Source organism: Tubulanus polymorphus, chromosome 4, assembly GCF_964204645.1.
Source record: "Tubulanus polymorphus chromosome 4, tnTubPoly1.2, whole genome shotgun sequence".
In the NCBI taxonomy this organism is placed as follows: Eukaryota; Metazoa; Nemertea; class Palaeonemertea; order Tubulaniformes; family Tubulanidae; genus Tubulanus; species Tubulanus polymorphus.
In genome coordinates this window covers 6946250-6966244 of record NC_134028.1, presented here as the reverse complement: position 1 = coordinate 6966244, position 19995 = coordinate 6946250, and the positions used below count along the sequence as shown (strand labels likewise).

The following is a 19995-nucleotide window of genomic DNA, read 5'->3' as shown; positions in this document are numbered from 1 at the left end:
TTTTCAGTTAATAGAAGATTGATCACATTTGTCGCTGTTCAAATTTGCTACCGACGATTATAGCTATAGGCAACCAAACGTGAATGTTGTGGCAATGATGAGTTCAAAAATTTTTTAATTGAATTGTGGAATTTTGCAATCTATCCCTCGACAGATGAACAAAGTAATTTACGTAGCTACTACTAAAGCCCTCGAGAAATTTTGGCTTCCACTATAAACGATGCGATCTCAGTGGCGGATCCATGGGGTGTCCACGGGGGTCTGGACACCTCCCCTAAAATTTTGAGGTCACTGAGACAAAGATAAAAAATATGATTGAACAACTGAAGAAATACCAAAATTATGTTGTAGCAGTTAGCTGTTAGTTACCAATTCTAGAAGCTAAAAATTCATTTTGTAAGTGAACAATGAAATAACAGCTTAGAAAGCTTAGAAAAAGGGACACGCAACCTTTCCTTTGACCCTGGGTCAGCCTCCGAGTCTTAAAATATTTTTTGTATTCTGATCATTCCCCCAACCATATTCATTAACGTAGAATATCATTTAAACATGTATTCAGGCTCGGCAAAGTCCAAAGGCTTACTATTAAATGCTGACACCCTTAGAAAAAAGAAACAAAGTGAAAGAAATTAATATAGGCCAAATATAAGACTAACACCAATACACTAAGAAAACCAAAAAAGGTTTAGCGTATGCTCGAATTGAAAATCAAAAATTAAACGCAGTCATTGATTTTCACTAATTCATTCTGAATGGTCGACTTTAGTGCCGATTTATCATAATATCAACAAACGATTTCAGATTATATTCGTTGATAACCGAGATATTTTAAAAACGATCGATAGCTTTAAAAATAAGAAGCGCACGGTTTATATTATCTGCCTCACTGGGGTAGAACAACGTGTTCGATTATCAATTGTTAATAGCTATCATCTTTGTAATGTTGTTGTGGCGATTTCATTGACCTTACTCGCGTGTTCATTACTTAGGACTGTCAACAAAGCGTGCAATGCGAAGCTATGAAATAAGTACAGGTATACCAGTCCACAGCAGTAACAGAGTGAGACATAAGCCGCGATCGCATGGATACTACTTGGCCCGGGCCGAATTAGCACGGATCAGGCCCGAGTCGAATTCATTTTCTGAGATACGTTTCAGTAATTTTGAAAATTATCCCTGTGATTCTTGAAAGAATTTCTCTTTTAAAGGGACGATTTAAATCCTTTATTCGGGAGGGCAGCCTTAGTTCAAGTTGACTTTTAAACAGCTTGCACACCCAGATTGCACCCTTGTAGCATAGTCTTAGCACGTTTCCCATGTTATCACAGAAAATTCCCATTGTAACATGCAATTAATTCATTTTTTATTGAATCACCTATTAATAAAGAAACTATCGAAATTCCCTCTAACTTTTCCAGGTTTTTGTGCAAAATTCGACTAAAGCTTTCCCCGATTTCATTTTTAAAAATCATTTTGATTGCCCAAGTTTTCCGGGTTTTCCAGGACGGTGGCCACGCTTAACCACGTCAATTCCGATTCTGACAGAAACCATGACGCGGTTAACTAAGGCTCGATTCGCACTCGTCACACTGGGGAATCGGAACAACGAGAATAGCGAGTAGAAAAAACTCAAACAGAACTTACCATATACGCGTCGGGAATATTCAAAGGCTCTCCCTGTTTGGCGACGGTGCCGATGATCCCCATACCCCACGGGATTCGTATCTCCGTACATTTATCCAAACACCGATCCAACGTCGACTCGCTGTTGACGTCGAACAGTTTACTGACGAGGAACTGTTCGCTCGGCTCCGTTTTGTCGCCCTGCACGAGGAACAGCGAACAACGGTCGGCGTTCAACAAAATGCTGACGTTCTGCAGTATTTTATGACACAAACTCGTCACGTCCAAATCGTTGCATATATCGATGACGAGCTCGTACATCAGCTCGCGTTCGTCCAGAGCTTTCAACTCGCTGCGGCTTTTGCGCGGCGTCTTCGACGGCTTCTCGCCTTTCGGACTGTACTGCGAGATCACCGGGATGAACGTCGGCGTGCCGTCGACCGTCGACACCATCGGCTTCAGGATACCGCCACGGTCGAACTCCTGCGCCGAGATCTTACGCACGGGCGTATTGGCGCCCGAGTTCGTCCGCGAGTTCGAGCCACTTCCGCCGCCCGTGCCCGACGTCGCGCCCGGGACCTGGTCCGCCGACGACGACGGCAAACTACCGGCGCCCTGGTTGATCGCGTGCGCGATCAGCCAGCCGTCGATCATGCTACGCGTGGCCTTACGCGCGAAGTAATCGTGCACGAAATCCTGATGATCGTCGAGCCATTGTTCGATCGTCAGGTACTCGTCGTTGAGAGCGGCGGAGGCCGCGCGCGACGGTATCTCCAGCTCCATGTCGACCGGCGGTCCGAACGCCCACGCTAGTTTCCGATTTACAGACAATCGCGGAGATCGCCTGGGCTCCCGACGCGGATCCAGCTTGAAGCGGGTATATCACTCTGTAAAGATAGAAACATAATCGTATCATATCATTAGCGAACACTAGACAAGACAATAAAGATCTATTTTACTGTGAAACCTTCAAAAAATTTATGTCTATCGAACTTGAACATCTAATTCCGTTTTGATTTACATTCTTACTGGTAAAATGTGTACGGCAAATGGAAACCTCGCCTAACTCAAAAACAGACAAACTGGGACCAGCAACATTGGTCTAAGGCAAGCGGAGTCTGAGTTTCGGACAGGAAAACATGTTACGAAGTCAGAAAAATGATTTGGTTTTTTGTCCAAGTTAGTCATAAGTCATGCGTTCCCGATTAAGTCGAGGTTTACTGTACAACATATAGGCCCATCTACGGTGAAAGCCTATTTAATCGGAATCATTTTGAAGTAATGAAATTAATCCCGTTTATGAGAAATCTTGATGAAACGCCATCCATTCAAATCGTATAGGTGGATGTTTAGATCAATATCCCGATTGAGCAGGTCCGACTGGTTGAAAAATTGCTCAAAATGCGTAATTTTCAAACCATGGAGGCCGCATGTTTTCACACACGTCGTTTAAGCCATCAAATGTTTAAAACTGAAACAATCGTTTTCCATTTGAAAAGTCGTTCATTCTGCCAATAGATTGCCAAAAGGAATAAGGCTTTAAGAAAATCGATGTGTTGTTTCTTTTTTCTGCTAAGCTGAAAAGTTAACCCGGCCAGCTGAAGAGAACAAATTTTTGTTCAAAAATTTAGAAACAATCGTTTCCATTCGAAAAGACGTTTTCATTCTGCCAATAGATTGCCAAAAGGCATAAGGCTTTAAGAAAATCGATATGTTGTTTCTTCTTTCTGCTAAGCTGAAAAGTTAACCCGGCAAGCTGAAGAGAACAAATTTTCGTTCAAAAATTTAGAACAGGCGATAACTGTATCCAAAAGTTCATTTAAAGACTAAACATTTCGACGTAGTACCTCCTAATCATGAGCAAACACAATATGAACTGAAAAATTGTTATCATAAGTTAGTAAAAAAATAGGTTTTAGTTTTAACAAGAACACGGATATCGTTAGAAAAATGTCAGGCATCTACTGAAAAATGAAAAATCTACTACTAAAGCGATCGAAAAAATATTTCTGTTTTGTATCATTTTTTTCTTATCTAATTGATTCATTAGAAACGATCGTTCATTAAAAAAAGACAAGACAAAAATAACGACTAAATTATTCGAAAAGTAAGAAAAAACCTGTTTTGTTGCCGCGATCATCACTGTCACTGAAAGTCTCTATCTCATGTCACACTATAAAGATTCGTCGTCGTGTAACTAAATATAACTAGTTAAAGCGTCGCCGGTTATATTCCAGATCCAGACAGCTCTCTCTCTCGCTCGCTTGCGAACACGCGTCACCGGAGACAGCGTTCTGTTGCCACCACCGCGCAGCAGCAGCAGCAGCGCTGTTTCAGCCGTTTAATTCAAAACTTATCACAACACGCGACAGTAGCTGGATGATCCGATAAAAGATCCACAGTCGTCATGGTAACGTGTAAACGATGACGGAGAGAGGGAGGGAGGGAGAGGCGGGAGGGAGGGAGAGGCGAGCGGGGACGTCGTAGAGAGAGGTTACGAGCCTCGGAACATAAGTATATATCGCGGCTTGAATTTCACGACGGCACGAACTTTCGTAGCCGCGTCATTTCTTCGTTTAAAAGACATTGATTATCTACGAAATGTCAGTTCACGGAGGAGACAAGCGAAATATCAGAGGTTATACCAAAGGACACCAGCCTCCGTCCAAAATCGATGACAAATCTTCCAAAATACGATCCCGATAAATCACGGTCCCTACAGATCAGTCATAGGAAGCGTCTGCTCACTTTCATGTCAACGTACTTCCTCAAGATACTTTCTTAGCCCGGAATCTCGTATCAAAGCCACTTTCGTTATCAAAGCCTCTGTCCAACATAGATGACAAATCTTCCAAAAATACGATCCCGATAAATCAAGGTCCCTACAGATCAGTCATAGGAAGCGTCTGCATCACTTCTATGTCAACGTACTTCCTCAAGATACTTCCTTAGCCCAGAATCTCGTATCAAAGCCACTTTCGTTATCAAAGCCTCTGTCCAACATAGATGACAAATCTTCCAAAAATGCAATAAGTCGAGGTTCCTACAGATCAGTCATTCCTGGAAATAAGGAGTTTCAAACGAGAACATTTCAAATTTCAACGAAAGTGTTTGGAACGCTTTCATATCAAAGTACTCCCTCGAGATACTTCCTTAGTTCAGAATCTCGCATCAAAGCCTCTGTCCAACAAAGATGATCTTCAAAAAATACGATAAATCAAGGTTCCCACGGATCAGTCATTCCTGGATATAAGGAGTTTCAAACGAGAACATTTCAAATTTCGAGGAAGCGCGGTCTGCATCACTTTCATAACGTAGTACTTCCTGAAGATACTTCCTTAGCCCGGAATCTAGCATGAAAGCCACTTTCGTTTCGAGTCGAGTAGGAATGAAACAGCATCAAAACTATCAAAATGCAAATGATTCTTGCGACACTAATCTAAATGAACTAGGGCGGAGAAAAATTAGTTTAATCAGGTACAATCGAGGTTTTTAAATGAGTCTATTCTCCAAATATGAAAAATATTCTCGTTGCCAATCTACGGAATACATCCAAACAAATATAAAAAAAATAGCAAAAATCTAATTTCAAAATTTTGACATTTTATAATTTTCTACGGTTTCACTTGTTGGAATAGGCAGAATACATTTCCGAGCAAATATACAAAAACATGCTAACAATCTAATTTAAGATTTCGATATTGTATAATTTTCTACGGGCTTATTTACTTGTTGGAATATATATAGGCCTACTACGAGTACAGAGCAACTATCATCATGTATTAGCGAAGCACTTTAACAAGAGTTGCTCATGCGCTTCACTGAAGTATGTAGAGAGATATAAACAATTATGATTTGAAATTCCGAGGTTGAAACCGAGTCTGGTAATCGAAATCCCTATAGATAATAGTAAACGTACACATTGTACAGCTGCCAATAGAGGAAAATCTTTTATACTGAGCCTTCAAACCAGATATTTCTCTTCGAGAGAAAGATATGAAGATATGACTTGCGTAATTAATATCCGGACGCTGTGGTTAGGAGAGAGAGAACTTTATTCCCTTTGACGATATATTCTATTAAACCCTGCTTACCAGGCGGATGCGTGTTCTTAGAGCTTCTAAGGTTGGGTTTGATTATTTGAGTAACAATTGAACAATTGTAGCTCTCATATTTTTCTTGGTACTTCTCTTTGAAAATTTATGCTTCAGTGACTAGGCTACAACTAGGCAGGCTACTATCCAGCTACTTAGAAAATAGGCTTCCTCTTCAAATCTAAGATCTATGTTTCTACCTTTCTGTTGCCAGCCTTTTACAACTTGTAGGCTAAAAACAGTCAAATCATCTTCATAAACGAAACCCTTTACTATGATCATGTAGACTGAATCTATTCAGTAGACCCCCAAGATCAATGGAGCACTTCATTTCCACCCTGTAGGGTCTGGGGACCAGGGCGCAGATCCAGGATACTTCAGGGGCTAGAGCATCCATTTAGGAAAATTTCCTTTTTTCTTTAATGCTCGCAGTTCAGACTCTAAACAGCTTCCCTTCGGAAATCCTGGATCCTGCCCATGGTAACCCCCACCAAGCCCTGAGAAAATGAGTGCGGGCTGGAGTCTGCCTGAGAAAATTTTTGCCTCCTACAGACTGAGATATTATATTAGATGATCATTAAGATTATAAGACAGAGATATCATATCAAATGATAATCAATGAATAATTCATTTTCTAATGAAGCAGGAGGCATTCAAAACTTAATCAAAAATAGCTCTGCACACACTATAGCAGCTAACAAGATTAGCCATAATACAGTAGCCTAGGCTACTCGGCATCCCAATAATCTTACATATGCTAAGGTAGGTAATTGCAGAAAACTTCCATCTACTATTTCATATTTTTTAAAATATTTTTTTGAAAATTACTTGTTTACTACAACTGCGACCAGGCAGGAAACCATCAATTCTTAATTCATTTTACACTACTGTATTGAAGGATTGCTGAAGGGCTTGATTTTAGATCTTGAAGAGAGACAACTTAAATGTACGTCTCTAATGAATAATCATCATGACATTTCAATTGACAATTTCAAATTTGACAGTCAAGAATTGAAAAACTTCACTACTTACTCAGTTTAATTAATAATAATAAATCCATGTTCCACGCGTCCTGTCAACGGTTTTCCAATTTACAGCATCGTAAATGAACATTAGATTTTCGTGTATATATACCGCGAATATTCGATCGAGTGCGAATTTTGACGGGAAACATGCAAAAACACTACTAAAACACTTCCTGAAATTCTCTACCCGGAAGTAATTCGACTTAATGGAGTTTCCGAAAGTTGTATATAACGAGGCGCCCGATTGGTTGCTCGGAACAAACACAGGTGGCAGCAAATGCTGGAGAAAGTCAAGTTTTTTCGGGTCCTTGCGGGGTCACTTAATCAGGACTGCGACCACAAACACAAGTTTCCATTGAAATAAAGAAACGAAACTAAAAATAACCAAAATACAATAAAACAAATTATCTATTCATTTATTTGCAATACCCAATTACAAGATTATTTAGGGAAATATATAATTTTAATGTGAATGGAAATTCAATTTAAACAGGACCCAGTTCCACAACTTGAGGAGTTGAAATTAATTTCACGATTTCAACTCAGAACTCGGTGAAACAGGATACCGTCAAGATAATATAAAGATCATCACAGGGGCGGATCCAGGGTAAATGGAAGGCAGGTGTCAACTTTAAGAAATTTAGGGCCTTTTTCGAGCTTCACCGCAATTGCTCACAAATACATACCCGGTACACACTATTAGAGCATTCTGTTATTTCAATTTTCAATTGTTCAAGATTCATTTATTCCGAAAAATATTCAATTTCGAAATTTTTGGAGATTAAATTCTCAAGGGACCTTAATATTTTAGGAAGGACCCCAACGGACATTAACACCTGTATCCGCCGCGCCACTGCATCCTGAAAGGAATCATTGACAATCAGATCCGATAGCCAGATCATCATACACACTGCAGCAATATACAATTGACTTATATGTGATCAATTATTCACAGTGCCTTCCATTCACTATTACTCAAAATCCCAACATATTCCAACTAGCATAGAAAATCTTAATAATATTACATATTACATTATTATAGCATCATTATCCAGAGTCATATCATGTCCAAATGCTACATTTGTAAAAGCTAACGAAATATTTCGACTCAATAGAAAAAACAAAGAATCAAGCGGAATGAAAATAAAATAACAGCTTGCTCTTTAGCCGTCATCTACAAACTAGCTTGTAGAGTTAACCCTAATCATCTTATCTATTCAAGTTCACCAAACCATGAACAAATCATTTAATTCTAATTTCATCTGTTAGAGAGGGAACTATAATTTCATATTGATGACAATGCATTTTTATTCCATTAATGATTTAATCTATCAAAATGCATAAAAAAAACCTACTTAATCCTCATTTTAATCGAATCGACTCCAATTTTAATAGTGTTCAAATTGTCATAGAATATGAAAGATTTAAACTGTATAAAATTCATCGGCCCGAAATATACGGATTACGTAGGTCCACAGTGCACAAAGAGACCCTTATTTCAGTTAAGTCGAAACAAAATTAATCTTAGACATGAAAAAAAGGGGCTTACAAATATTGGGATAGAGTGCAGTTCATTATTATTTCAACCCTTTCAGTGCCGACTAATGAATTCCGGGTATACCCTGAAGTGTTGTAGATGATTTGAAAATTTCGAAGAAATTTCACCTAGGTGCGTTGTATAACGGGCATATTGCTATAGTGTGTCTACACCCCAGTGCAATGTATCACTTGTCAATAATATTTCATAATGTTTGACCGGCATTGCCATCTTTCAATACACATAAAAACTATTAATATCAATACACCGCGATGCGGTGTACTAACAAAATCCATCACCGATTTATACATCGCCATGCAGTGTAGACACACTGAGAGAGTTAAAGAATTGACGAGTAATAAGTGATTAGATGACTGCATACAAACACGACCATTATTCAGGAAAGCCATAACTCGAATTCATTCCTAGAACTAGACTCTGGACTCGCAATGAATGATAAATATCAACGAAATCGATCGTGGTCTCCGTAAATATAGGTCCCGTGTCTAAACAGAATAGTTTCGAGAATAGATTACAATCTATAGTTACGAGGTACTACTTTCACTGTCTCTCATTCATACATGTGTAGCTAAAGTGATAGCACCATTAGAAAACATAAATAATTCACATTTCATTCATATCGTACTCTCGGAGTAGGGAAGTCGGAGCACCTCGCCTGGAGAAATCGCAGTCCATCCATCTATATACATATACATCTGCTGAGCACATTATGTACAGTGTCGATGAATGTCACTAAAAGTGTTCACATTCGCTTTTCATTTACTCGGAATGTAAGGAGAAGCTATTTGTTCATCATTGCACGGGAAAATTATCAACCTCTCCCATATCCGATATTTTTTTGGCGTCCAACGTATAGGTCAGCTTGAATTTGATTCGAATTTTCTCCTAGAAAAAAAAAACCGAGAGAAAGAATATATTATTTCAAAGCGATCATAACACCCCGATAACACGCTAACTTGATAGAAATGTGCCTCTGTAAACCCCCCAGGTGATCTGTAACAAATATGTAACATGCAGGTATCAATCTGTAGCCTGGCCTCACCAACTCACTAGGACAAAAGCTAGTAGTGTGTTGATAGACTGTTCAAATCTCCGATATTTGCTGTTCATTTTTTGTTCAAAAACATCTCAGTTTGATGATAAAATATGTGAAGCGAATATGCGATCCAGGCTGACGATATACGCATGCAACAGTATAAATCAATGACTAGCAAATCAAAGAAAGCCTGAAAATCTAACTGACTTCAACTCAATAAACTCGTTAGAGTTTATGTCAGCAGATTGGAGTATAATCGAAGTGTTTTACAATTACGATCAGTAAGTATGTCTAATTCAATAAAGCCATTGTAAACTACCACCAATCTTTTTTCTCTATTACAGAATAGTCCAGTACCAGAACCAGAGATAATCAGAAAGTTTCAATGCATGCCTCTTCTACCCCTACATATAAACGATAGTGTCAAACCCTATCCTCCCTTGTTTGTTAGGGATCTGAACCTGATGACATATAACAAGACTGTCACCAGTAGTTCATTATTCTGATGAACGTATACATCCAGTTTATCTGGGTACCCAGGGCGGATCCAGATGGGAGCACAAGGAGCATGTGCTCCTGTAGCAATTCACCCATGCCCTTTTGAAAATATAATGGTAATTTTTTTTCAGGGCACTTTTTTCATCCACAGCTAATAAGACAGCAGTCTGTAGCTCAAGTTTTAGCTTATATTCTCTTTTATGTCGCTCAAGTGCCAAGAAAGCATATGAAAATGCACAGAAATTTCAAATTTTCCAGACCCTTGTTTTGGCTGCATGGAAACTTAACTTGCCCTTTTCATTTATTTGTGCTCCTTTTCAAAGTCAGCCCTTGGATCCACCCCTGGTCCCCCTCTCACAATAATGCCAATTACATTTGAGTACCTGTTTAGTATTTGTGAAATATAATACCTGGTTACCAATAAACTGATCATGTAAATCCCACCCATATGTTAAGTATGTATTATCAATATCAAAATAAAAAATGAAAAAAAGAATACTATCTACCTCGAGATTCAACTATCAAATAAAAATCATACAAACTGTTAATAACTTAAAACTTTTCAACTTTCTAAATTCAAAGAGCAAAAAAGTTATCTCTTACTCCAAATGAAATTTGAGGACTTGGATCCATCCTCCCTATTAGGTGTGTAAGTTCGCTCTTTGAATTCAAGTAGATCCAGTTATCTAATAATCGCTTATTAATCATGCTTATCAAACAACTACTACTAGGAAGTGTTAGATGTAAAGTTTTATTCTATTTCCACGGATCAATGATTACTTCAGGAAATACGGTGATTCAAATGATTGAAGCAAGGCTGTTAAGCATTTGACAGACTAAAGAGATAGATATTCAAGGAAACGAAAATTGCGTCGAGTGTGAGAGTCTTCTATGCATTGACTCCAAGAGTGAAAGTTTTATAAAGATGACTCTGAGTGTATTATATGATATTTGTATGAAAGCGACTTCGAGAGTCAATACGGACAGACTGGGGTGAAAGGAAGTCGATTTTACCAGATGCGGTGAACCACCAGATGACTGCGATTGAAGTACCTGAAGCCAAATAAACACAAAAATAGACAACAACAAATACGACCAGAGAACACTAGCTAGACGACACCCGAGATCAGAAATAATGAATAGGTTCTAGGATTGAAGAAACCTTTCATCATTCTATGTACAGAGGCCTGCAGTGGTGGATGACAATCCTGTATCCCCCTAGTCAGGAACACGACACTTCATTGCCCTTTTCTTACTGTCAGGATTCGACATCAAAATGCTCATATCAATAACCCTTGATCGACAGGTTTTCACTTGGTCATAAGATCATTGAAGGATAGGAATTGAGACCTGGTCATTATGTTATATGAGATTAACCACAGTCCCTTCAAGTCATTAAGGGAATTCAACAGACAATTCGACAGAAATTCAACATTGATAAAAAATATGGTCGACAGGAATTCGTGGTTGTTTGAAATGTGCTTACGTCATTATTCCACATCGAATATGTCTGACAGGATGGTACAGGATTATCATTGACTGCTACATGAAACACCACTATTCCTCCATGACGGTTTTTGAGAACTACTGGACAAGGGACGTTTACCAAAACCCGAAACAATTGGAATTGGCTTCACCACAAAAGTTACCGGCACGCAAAAATTGCATTTGGGGGATAATCCAACAACTAAGGGAAAAAAGGTTCATCCTTTCGAAGGGGTTACAAGTATAAACATTACCTTCTGCGGATTGCTCAGCAACATAACTTGAGTAATTGCAGTTGGGGGTAGGAATGGGTTATATACAGGTAAATCTGTAGCAGATGGGGGCTGCAATTTTACTCGCATCAACTAAAAAAAAAAATAGTTAGCAATAGAAATTTGTACCGGTTTATATTTATATGCCTTACAATTAAACAACTTTGTATAGTGCTAGTACATTCATTATACACCCTGTATTTGGTTCCACAGGTAACTTTGACAACTGAATTGTTTATTTCACTCAAATTTTAAAAATTTTGGGGATAGGCCTATTTGCCAACCATAAAGATTAACATATACTGTTATTACTGTTAACTTATCTCTGGAAACTCTTGAAAAGATTGCTTAGCCGTACTGGTATCATGGATATCTCGAAATTCATTCTGAAACTAACATAGTTTCAAAAAACGCTGCACCAAGCTTATCAAAGATGGACTAACATACCTTTGGCACGGCAGCTTGAAATGCCAGACTTTTAACCGGAGAAGAATTGGTACTGATTATAGAAACGACCATCACTAATATGTGAGGTTTAGGACTGTCTTTACCAAAATGTATCACAATCTTCAAACCATTTTTATCATACGCTGTCAGAGGTGCGACTGTACCTATTGAAAAATACAACCAGACCACTTTCAAATTTACATTTATCAATTAGTTTATCAATTCAATACTCTAGAACCAACGAAATTCAGTCGATTTATGGAAAAAAATTGAATTCTTGCATACAGTAATGGAAAATGTGAATTCAGCTTACCCGGTTTAATAGTATCGAGAGGTACAAACACATCGGCAAGCGATAAAAGTTCAGCTGTGGCTGGTTGAGGTGCAGGACTAGTCTTAACCGGTATCACTGGCATACTATTTGTAGCGGTAGTATCGATAGCGGCTACCGGTGGCGCCGTTTGAACGCTATTCGCCATCTGCCCGAGGAAGGCCGTTTGATTGGTCGACGATGCCAATTGGTTCAGAGGAATTTTAACACTACGAATCGTGAAAAAGATAGGAATAGATTAGATTATCAGGGTGGCCACTTTTATTTGATTTGCTTTTTCCATGGCTATTCCCTGACATGCACCTCATTTTCCCAGACTCGATATGCTTAGAATCCAATCAATTAACAGTCAAATACAAGACATAGATGGAAAGTATTCCATTTTACATGCGATCAAGCAATCTCAACAAGTTTCCCTGACTTTTTCTGGATTTTTAGCTTTCTTACAAAATTCCCTGACTATGCCCCGACTTTTTTTTAGAGAAAAGAAATTTCCCTGACTCTTTTCCAATTTCCAGGTAAGTGGCCATCCTGATTATATATGAACATTCTAATTCACACGAGCGTTGAAAGGTACTGGCATTTCGGTATTTCAACTTACGGCTGAGGTTGTTGTGGAACTGATTTTTCGGCTGGTAAACTTTTCTGTAACATCGACTGACTGAGTAAATTCAGTTCGTCAAATGCAGATGATTTTACCGGTTGACTATTCGTATTAGAAGATGCAGGAGTCGAGTCTAATGAAAATAACGTTGAGGAGGCACCCGCTGAAAGAATACAGGTTATGGGTAACTGGGAGACTGATATGAATCTCAGTATTCAGAGTTAATGGGCAAAACCCACACTTCAATTTCTTCTGATCTGACAGGTTTGTAGTTTTGACTTAACTTCATCAGAAGAACAAAAAGAAGAATTTTCTCCCTTCATTTATGATGGAGTTTAGTCAAAAGTTCGAAACCGTCAGACGAGAATAAATCAAGTCATCAACTGTGGGTTTTGCTCATTAAATAGGTTACATTGACTGTAGAAGCGGCGCTTTTTGAAAAAAGTTACAGGACATACCGTAGTTATCTAATTGTGGCTTTTTCCTAATCATTAATGACAACAATATTTGAATCTAATCAGCTTGAACTTGAGCAATTTTACTAAGATTTATACCTGCAGTAGTGGCCAGTGATATGCCTGCTGTTGATACTGGCTGTTGTGTCATGTTGAAACCGACTGGAAATGAAGCCATGTTACCTCCACCAGCGGCAACTGCTTGCGTCTGTAACAGGCAATATATCCCAATGAGAAAACAAGAGACTGGAATGGAGCTCAGAATTCGTCGAGAAAATCAGAAGTTCCCGACTGTTTGAGGAAATGAACAAGAGCCCCAGGTCAGAGGACAAACATAGCTTAAGCTATCAAGCATAATTGTCTTGCTTTTTCTTACGCAAAACAACTGACTGGGCCCAAATTCTTTCAGTTCTCATAGCCAATCTAAACATTTGCAATTATCGCCTCGAATCAAGACCAGGCTTTTGGGGTCAGCTTTTTATGCTATAGCCCAAATTTGGGCCCAAATGGCCTTAGTTGAAGTTCAAATCATTTACCGATAATTTTTAAGGTCTAGATAAACCAAAAAATTCTAGTTTTTTTATGAGAACCTGGATCATTATTGAACAATTCATACCGAATTTGTCGTCGAACTGAATATTCTTCCGAGTTCTTCCATCGTGTTCGATTTCGGTAAATCGGTACCCGCCGGCAGGGTAACTGAGGCGGCGCCGCCCGAGATCATCGCGTCGTCGGTCAATCCGAGGGCGGCGAGGTCGTTATCGAGAATCGAACTGCCTAGCTGTGAGACGGCACCCGCTTGAGTCTTCACGGGGCTACCGGTCAAATCGAAATCTAACAATGATGACGAATTGGCTGAAATGAATGTTAATGAAATGAACGATTGATAATAACAATAATAATAATAATTTAAGTGGATTACATAAAATACAAATCACAAGATATAAAACATTGGACATATGAATTAGATGATAATATAGTAAACATGAAATCAGTAGGCAGATACAGAAAATATTACTAAATGAAAATAGAATGATCAAAAATTAACTAATCTGGATTTCAATTCACGCCATCTAGTGGCAGAGCTAGTGTTGCAGTTGCCTTTTTTGAGATTTGAACTTTGATGGAATCAAAAATTCCTTACCTTGCGCTGAATCATTTTGTTTCGATGGCTCTCTATCATCCAGTCCTACTTTCGATTTATATTCGTTCATTACGGTCATAACTTCATCGTTTGTGCGTAAAATTTCAGCTGAAGTTGCAATAGAATATAGTACAGTGCTATCAGCATTTTACGTTCGAAATAATACTTTTTCAGGAGCTTTCATCAATGTCACATTCGGATTTTGTAAGTACGGTGATTTCCAAAGCAGGAAAGCTTAAAGTGAGACATTGAACCGCATGAAAATAGGCTGATAAACCTTTAAAAGATCCATCAATTGGTGATGATGATGATGAGATCCTATAGATGGAATTAGATCAAAATTCAGATTATACCAAAAACACATAAAGAGATTCAGATATGTTAAGAATACGTACTCTTTATGTATTTTTGATCATACTCATTAAGATTAAGAAGGTTTGACTGTATCTACAAGCAAAAATATATCCTTCTACAGTGTGGATTTTTGATACTAGGGGTTAATGAATACCAATGCACGCTCGCTATCATTGCACATACTGGTACTCAGAAAGCTCTTACAATTATCAAAACGTTAACGTAGTTCACGACATTCTTCGAAACGTTTTTTGGTTGTTAAATAATGATAAAAACCTAACTATCACAATCTTCATGAAGAAAATGAGTTTATTTACATGTTATCCGTTTCGATCGATTTCGACTCATCTCTTCGAGTCCTTTTCAAGAAATGACATGAAAAGATACTAACTATGCATAGTATACTATTACTAATTACAGAGAATATCACGCAGGCGTGAAGTGACCTAGTTGGTAAATAAACTCATTATCATCGTGATGATTGTGATAGTTGCGCTTTTATTATTATTTAACTATCTGGATACTCTTCCGAAATTATATCATTTTGTGGTTGTAATATACTCACTAATACTGTCGTCTTTCTCATCCGTATCCGCTGCGAGTCGGAACAGATTCGGTCTCAGTTTCTCGAGGGTGTCGTATAGTTCGTGCATAACGTCGCGCTCCGATTGCGTCGTAGAAGGGTTGTATTCGTTAAGCATTTCCGACAGTAGTTTTATGTTGTTGTTCACCGTTTCTAATTCCGTTATTCGGCGCGTTACTTTCTCTTGACGTTCCGATTCCTACAATAAAACGAAATGAAGGTTTTTTCATCACAGAGCAAATTAGAGCGCGAGAGACCGGTATCCCATTGTTTTGATTTTTCTTCCATAGAATGACCTCACTTGGCCTGGTTGACGTTCAAGTCTTTAGGTTTCTACACATGTGGATTTTAGTCAAAGATCTTAAGCATATTCAATGGTAAATTCTTGAGGATGAAATCTTTACCTGTTTTACCATATTTTTAATGAGACGATTAGCGGCTTGTAAATCCTCAGGATTCTTACTTTTTAAAAGTCGAGCGAGTAGCTGAAAATGATAAAGCAAAAGATCTCCTCGGTGAAAATTCCCCTGTAAATTCATATACCTTATCATATCCTAGAAACATGATTCAGCCATTTTTACGATACCTTAGATTTTTCTTGGTCATCGAATATCGTGTTTTTAGGTCGAGGAGGAAAATCAGCTTGCATATCCTCAAAAGTCTACAAATACATTAAACAGCAATTGGAAAAAGATGATCATACTTTCTAGCGTCCAAACGAAATTGCAATATTTCAAGACAATATTTCTAGGTTTAGTTGACAGATGTGATAAATAACAAGATTAAAACTTAACTAGGCTTTAACTTTTCGTAAAACTGTGGGCAAGATTATGAATAGGTTCAAATTGAGGACGCACACATATTCAAACATATGTCTACTAAAAATCAAATCAATGTCATTTCTTTCATAAGTTTCAAAATTCTTCTTCACCAAAATGTCTTAATTCAAAAATCAAAAACCAATATAGTATATGATAATATATGTGATGTATATTTGCGATTAAACATGCAGTTGTAAGTGCTTAGATCTGTATGATTAAGCTATGGACCCGATGATAACACACGATTACACCAAACGCCAATGTGGTTCCTAAAATAACATTGCATGTATTTTTATGTATGATGATAATAAAATCAAACACACTCATTACAGATTTAAAATAAACATCGTCGAAGTAAAATATCGAATGGTTTAAAAAAAGTTTAAATGGAGCAGTTTCAAAAAATTATTTACGAGTCAAATAAGTTTTACATTAGCAAATGAAAAGGACAAGAACAAACATCAGAAAATAAAGCTGAAAAAATATGGTATTCTTATCATTAAAACTATAGTTAAATGCAGAGACTTAGTAGCTGGTAAACAATGACACCATGATGGGGGTTCAATGACACCATGCCCATTTGGTGAAAAGTTTGACAATCTGACAATTTCAATATTCAACATCCCCCCCCCCCAGTGAGTAAATACAGAAATCACCTTGAAACTCAGAACAATCATAAAACTTGTCATGAGCTAGGATTTCGCAATTGATTGTGGCTACAAAATACATGTAGGCCTATGCAAGGTACCAAAATATACAGAAACCAATTACCCAAGGGGAATACAAATCCATATGAAACATCAGGAAAATAGATCAAAGCATCTTCAAATCTTTCATTAAAAACTTGACAAATGTGTAAAAAGTAGATTCAGGCGAACCACAATAAAGGCTGCCAGTCAACCATCATGGCTCTGATCGTGCCAGTTTTTAGGCTGCATATGTATCTAGGGTAGATGCTATAAATCGAATATCAAGATAATCCATTCAAGCATCTTCAAAACTTCCCAATATTATTGGATTCTATCTATGGACAGTAAAAAACTGAACGCAATAGACCACTGGACTCAAGTCCCAACGGGTTCAAAAGCTAACAAGGCACAAAAACTGAGCTACCAACACTGATCAATTAGGATATTTCCATCTCAAATGAATTACTACCAATACTGCTTCAAATAGGATGACGATTGGAAAATTGACAAGTTCAATTGAATTTAATTTCCTGAAACTTGTAAAAGCGAACACTGTGGACAGTCAGTAGGATCTAGTTGGTAGCTGTGCGATACAGTAATTAGTTACCCACCACCACCAACAATCCAGCGTTTGAGATTTACCTGTCGATACTGAACAGAAAGAGAACATATTCATTACTTTTTAGGAATAACGCTCTGAACTTCTACATGCACAAGAATATATATATACCCAGCGGAACCTTTTTACAATGAACTACAGCAGCTGGCCTAAAAATCTTCAAGATTGTAAAATCCAGGGCCAGTTGCTCTAAAGTTGGTTAGCGTTAACCAGTGGATTGTTGACATAGTGACGATTAAAAGTTCATTGTTATTATGATATTAATCCGCCGGCTATGTGTAACAACTTTTGAGCTGCTGGCCCCAGTGATGCGATCAATTTTTCTCTAACAAGACAAAATCTTCATCTTTAAAGTGGACTATCAGTTGACCGAGGATCCTTATACCTCGAGATATCCCATTGGTCGGAAGTTATCGTTATAAACAGATGATTCAAACCCCAAAAATTGCTAATTGTCTACGACACATATCACATAATTCAGATGAGGTCTATTGAGTCGTAGTAAATTTCAAATCCTTGATATTGAAAGGTTTTCGCATAGTTTAAAAAGCTGCCAACTAAAGGAATCTTTGTGTATCCATCCTCCCCTGGTAGGGATTCGAACCTGATGGCTTCTAGTATGGCAGGGTTTCATACCATGACGAGTATCGAAGTCATCAGGTTCGAATCCCTACTGGGGGAGGACATAATTCATATGGAAAAAAAAATATCTACCTTATCCACGTGGGAAGGGTCCTCTTTGACGATGCCTTGCTTTTTCAACATTGTATAAGCCTCATGAACCTTAGTCTCGTGGCGAAGGCCCTTCGACCAACTGTACATTAGTTCGATGCATTTCGTCTTCACTTTATCAGATCTAGAATTTCCTAAATACTGAAAGTCAAAAGACAGACAAAGATATATGCAGAAATTGATCTGTAAGATGCCCCAGGAATTTGAGGGTATTGAGAAATTTTTACAAATCTACTGGAAAACTGGTACGTACTTTTGGCGATATTACTTTTATGAGTTCGTTAAGAAACCGAAATTTTCCGATTTCCGCGTGGAATCTTTTTCCGCAGTTTTTAGCGCAAGACTCTAAAACCTGAAACATAAATTGCAGTCATAACTTAATGAAAGAACTCAACGATATCAATTTTCATGATTTTCCGAAGGTTCACCATCCTTAAAATTTCAAGATAAATTCAGCGGCGTTGGCAGCGGCGAAAACCGTGACAATTATTCACTGAATGACGTTTTTTTTAAATAGGCCTATCATGTTTTTGACGAAATTGAAGTAAATTCGCCACAGCAACGTATTACAACCTGTCAAAAATTGGCAATTGAAAATTGCTTCCAACGCGCCTGAATGAAATGCATCACTTACAGTTAAAGCGAGCAGAGCCTCTTTTTCTTGCGGAGATGTGATTTTATGAACTAATAATTTGATCGCATGTTGCGGCCCATCATATGACTTATTCACTTGATCGCAGAACTCTATAATACTGTCCCAATCATCGGAAACATTTTCGGGATTTGTTGCTTTATCTGTTGAAATAGAAATATAGTTACAAAATGACTATCGTGTGCGCAATTGACCCAATCTTCTCAATCATAAGCCAAAGGGGGATACATACAGGCCTACACATGGAACATCGAAGAAATTGATAAAGCTCATTCAAAATACATAGTGTATTTTGAATAGGCTTTAGCATCAACATCAAAATAATTAATTGAAGCATCATCAAAATTTCTCTTGAAATCTTCAAACACATTATATAGTGATGATTTTGACGAATCACAATGGCCGACATTCAGCCATCTTGTTTCTGATCGGATCGGTTTTTGGCCCTGTCTGCAGATGTGTCTGGATACCATCAATTGACAGTGGAGTGACTATGTACCAATAATGCATGCAAAAGCTCGTTGGAAATTCCATCAAAAGAGGACAAACATGAGCAAAAGTGGCAGAAAATTATTGTCCGATTACGAAATCGGCCAGTAAATATCAACGTTTTTGAAGACGTTTTTTAACAGGTTGCTGGGAGGAGCACAATTGAAACGGATAATATCAAAGCCTGGTTGGTTCGCTGCAGGTAGAGCAACAGAGCCAAGGTCGAGATAGTAAAAACCCAAAAAGAGACGATGACAGAGACTGGACAAGCCTGTGCATACCCCCAACTTCTTCACGCTTGGTCAATTTTAGATAGAAACCCCGATGCTCCAGCACCACTACTACTTACTAAATAAAGATTCCAATGTTTCCGACCAATCGATAATGTTAGCCATGTCGCAGAATAATTTGAAGCACGGGACGTACGAGTTGTCACTCGACACTTCCTCTGGTTGAGATGATTTGTGGGAGGGACCAACCACAA

General features: G+C 38.1%; 2 protein-coding genes across 3 annotated transcripts in view; both read right to left on the bottom strand.

Annotated features, from left to right (window-relative positions):
* LOC141903277 (dual 3',5'-cyclic-AMP and -GMP phosphodiesterase 11-like) overlaps positions 1 to 6914 on the bottom strand; it is a 71252-nt gene extending 64338 nt beyond the window's left edge. Inside the window, exons 1-2 of the mRNA XM_074791367.1 lie at positions 6750 to 6914; positions 1645 to 2510 (exon numbers count right to left, since the gene is read on the bottom strand). Coding sequence (XP_074647468.1) covers positions 1645 to 2406 — 762 coding nt within the window. The 5' untranslated portion in view covers positions 2407 to 2510; positions 6750 to 6914. The remainder of the gene's footprint in view (positions 1 to 1644; positions 2511 to 6749) is intronic.
* A 237-nt stretch (positions 6915 to 7151) lies between these two features.
* Positions 7152 to 19953, bottom strand: LOC141903158 (ADP-ribosylation factor-binding protein GGA1-like). Of its 2 annotated transcripts, XM_074791164.1 has the most exons (16): positions 19861 to 19953; positions 19005 to 19165; positions 18624 to 18722; positions 18353 to 18511; positions 16096 to 16170; positions 15914 to 15994; positions 15492 to 15708; positions 14573 to 14680; positions 14045 to 14283; positions 13528 to 13636; positions 12971 to 13136; positions 12352 to 12578; positions 12039 to 12202; positions 11574 to 11684; positions 10849 to 10887; positions 7152 to 9185 (listed from the first exon to the last, which is right to left on the bottom strand). In XM_074791164.1, the coding sequence occupies exons 1-16, from the start codon at positions 19904 to 19906 to the stop codon at positions 9093 to 9095; spliced, it is 2094 nt and encodes a 697-aa protein (XP_074647265.1). In that variant the 5' UTR covers positions 19907 to 19953; the 3' UTR covers positions 7152 to 9092. The 2 variants fall into 2 exon arrangements, with proteins under 2 accessions (XP_074647265.1, XP_074647266.1); XM_074791165.1 differs by lacking the exon at positions 10849 to 10887.
* Between the last annotated feature and the right edge of the window lie 42 nt (positions 19954 to 19995).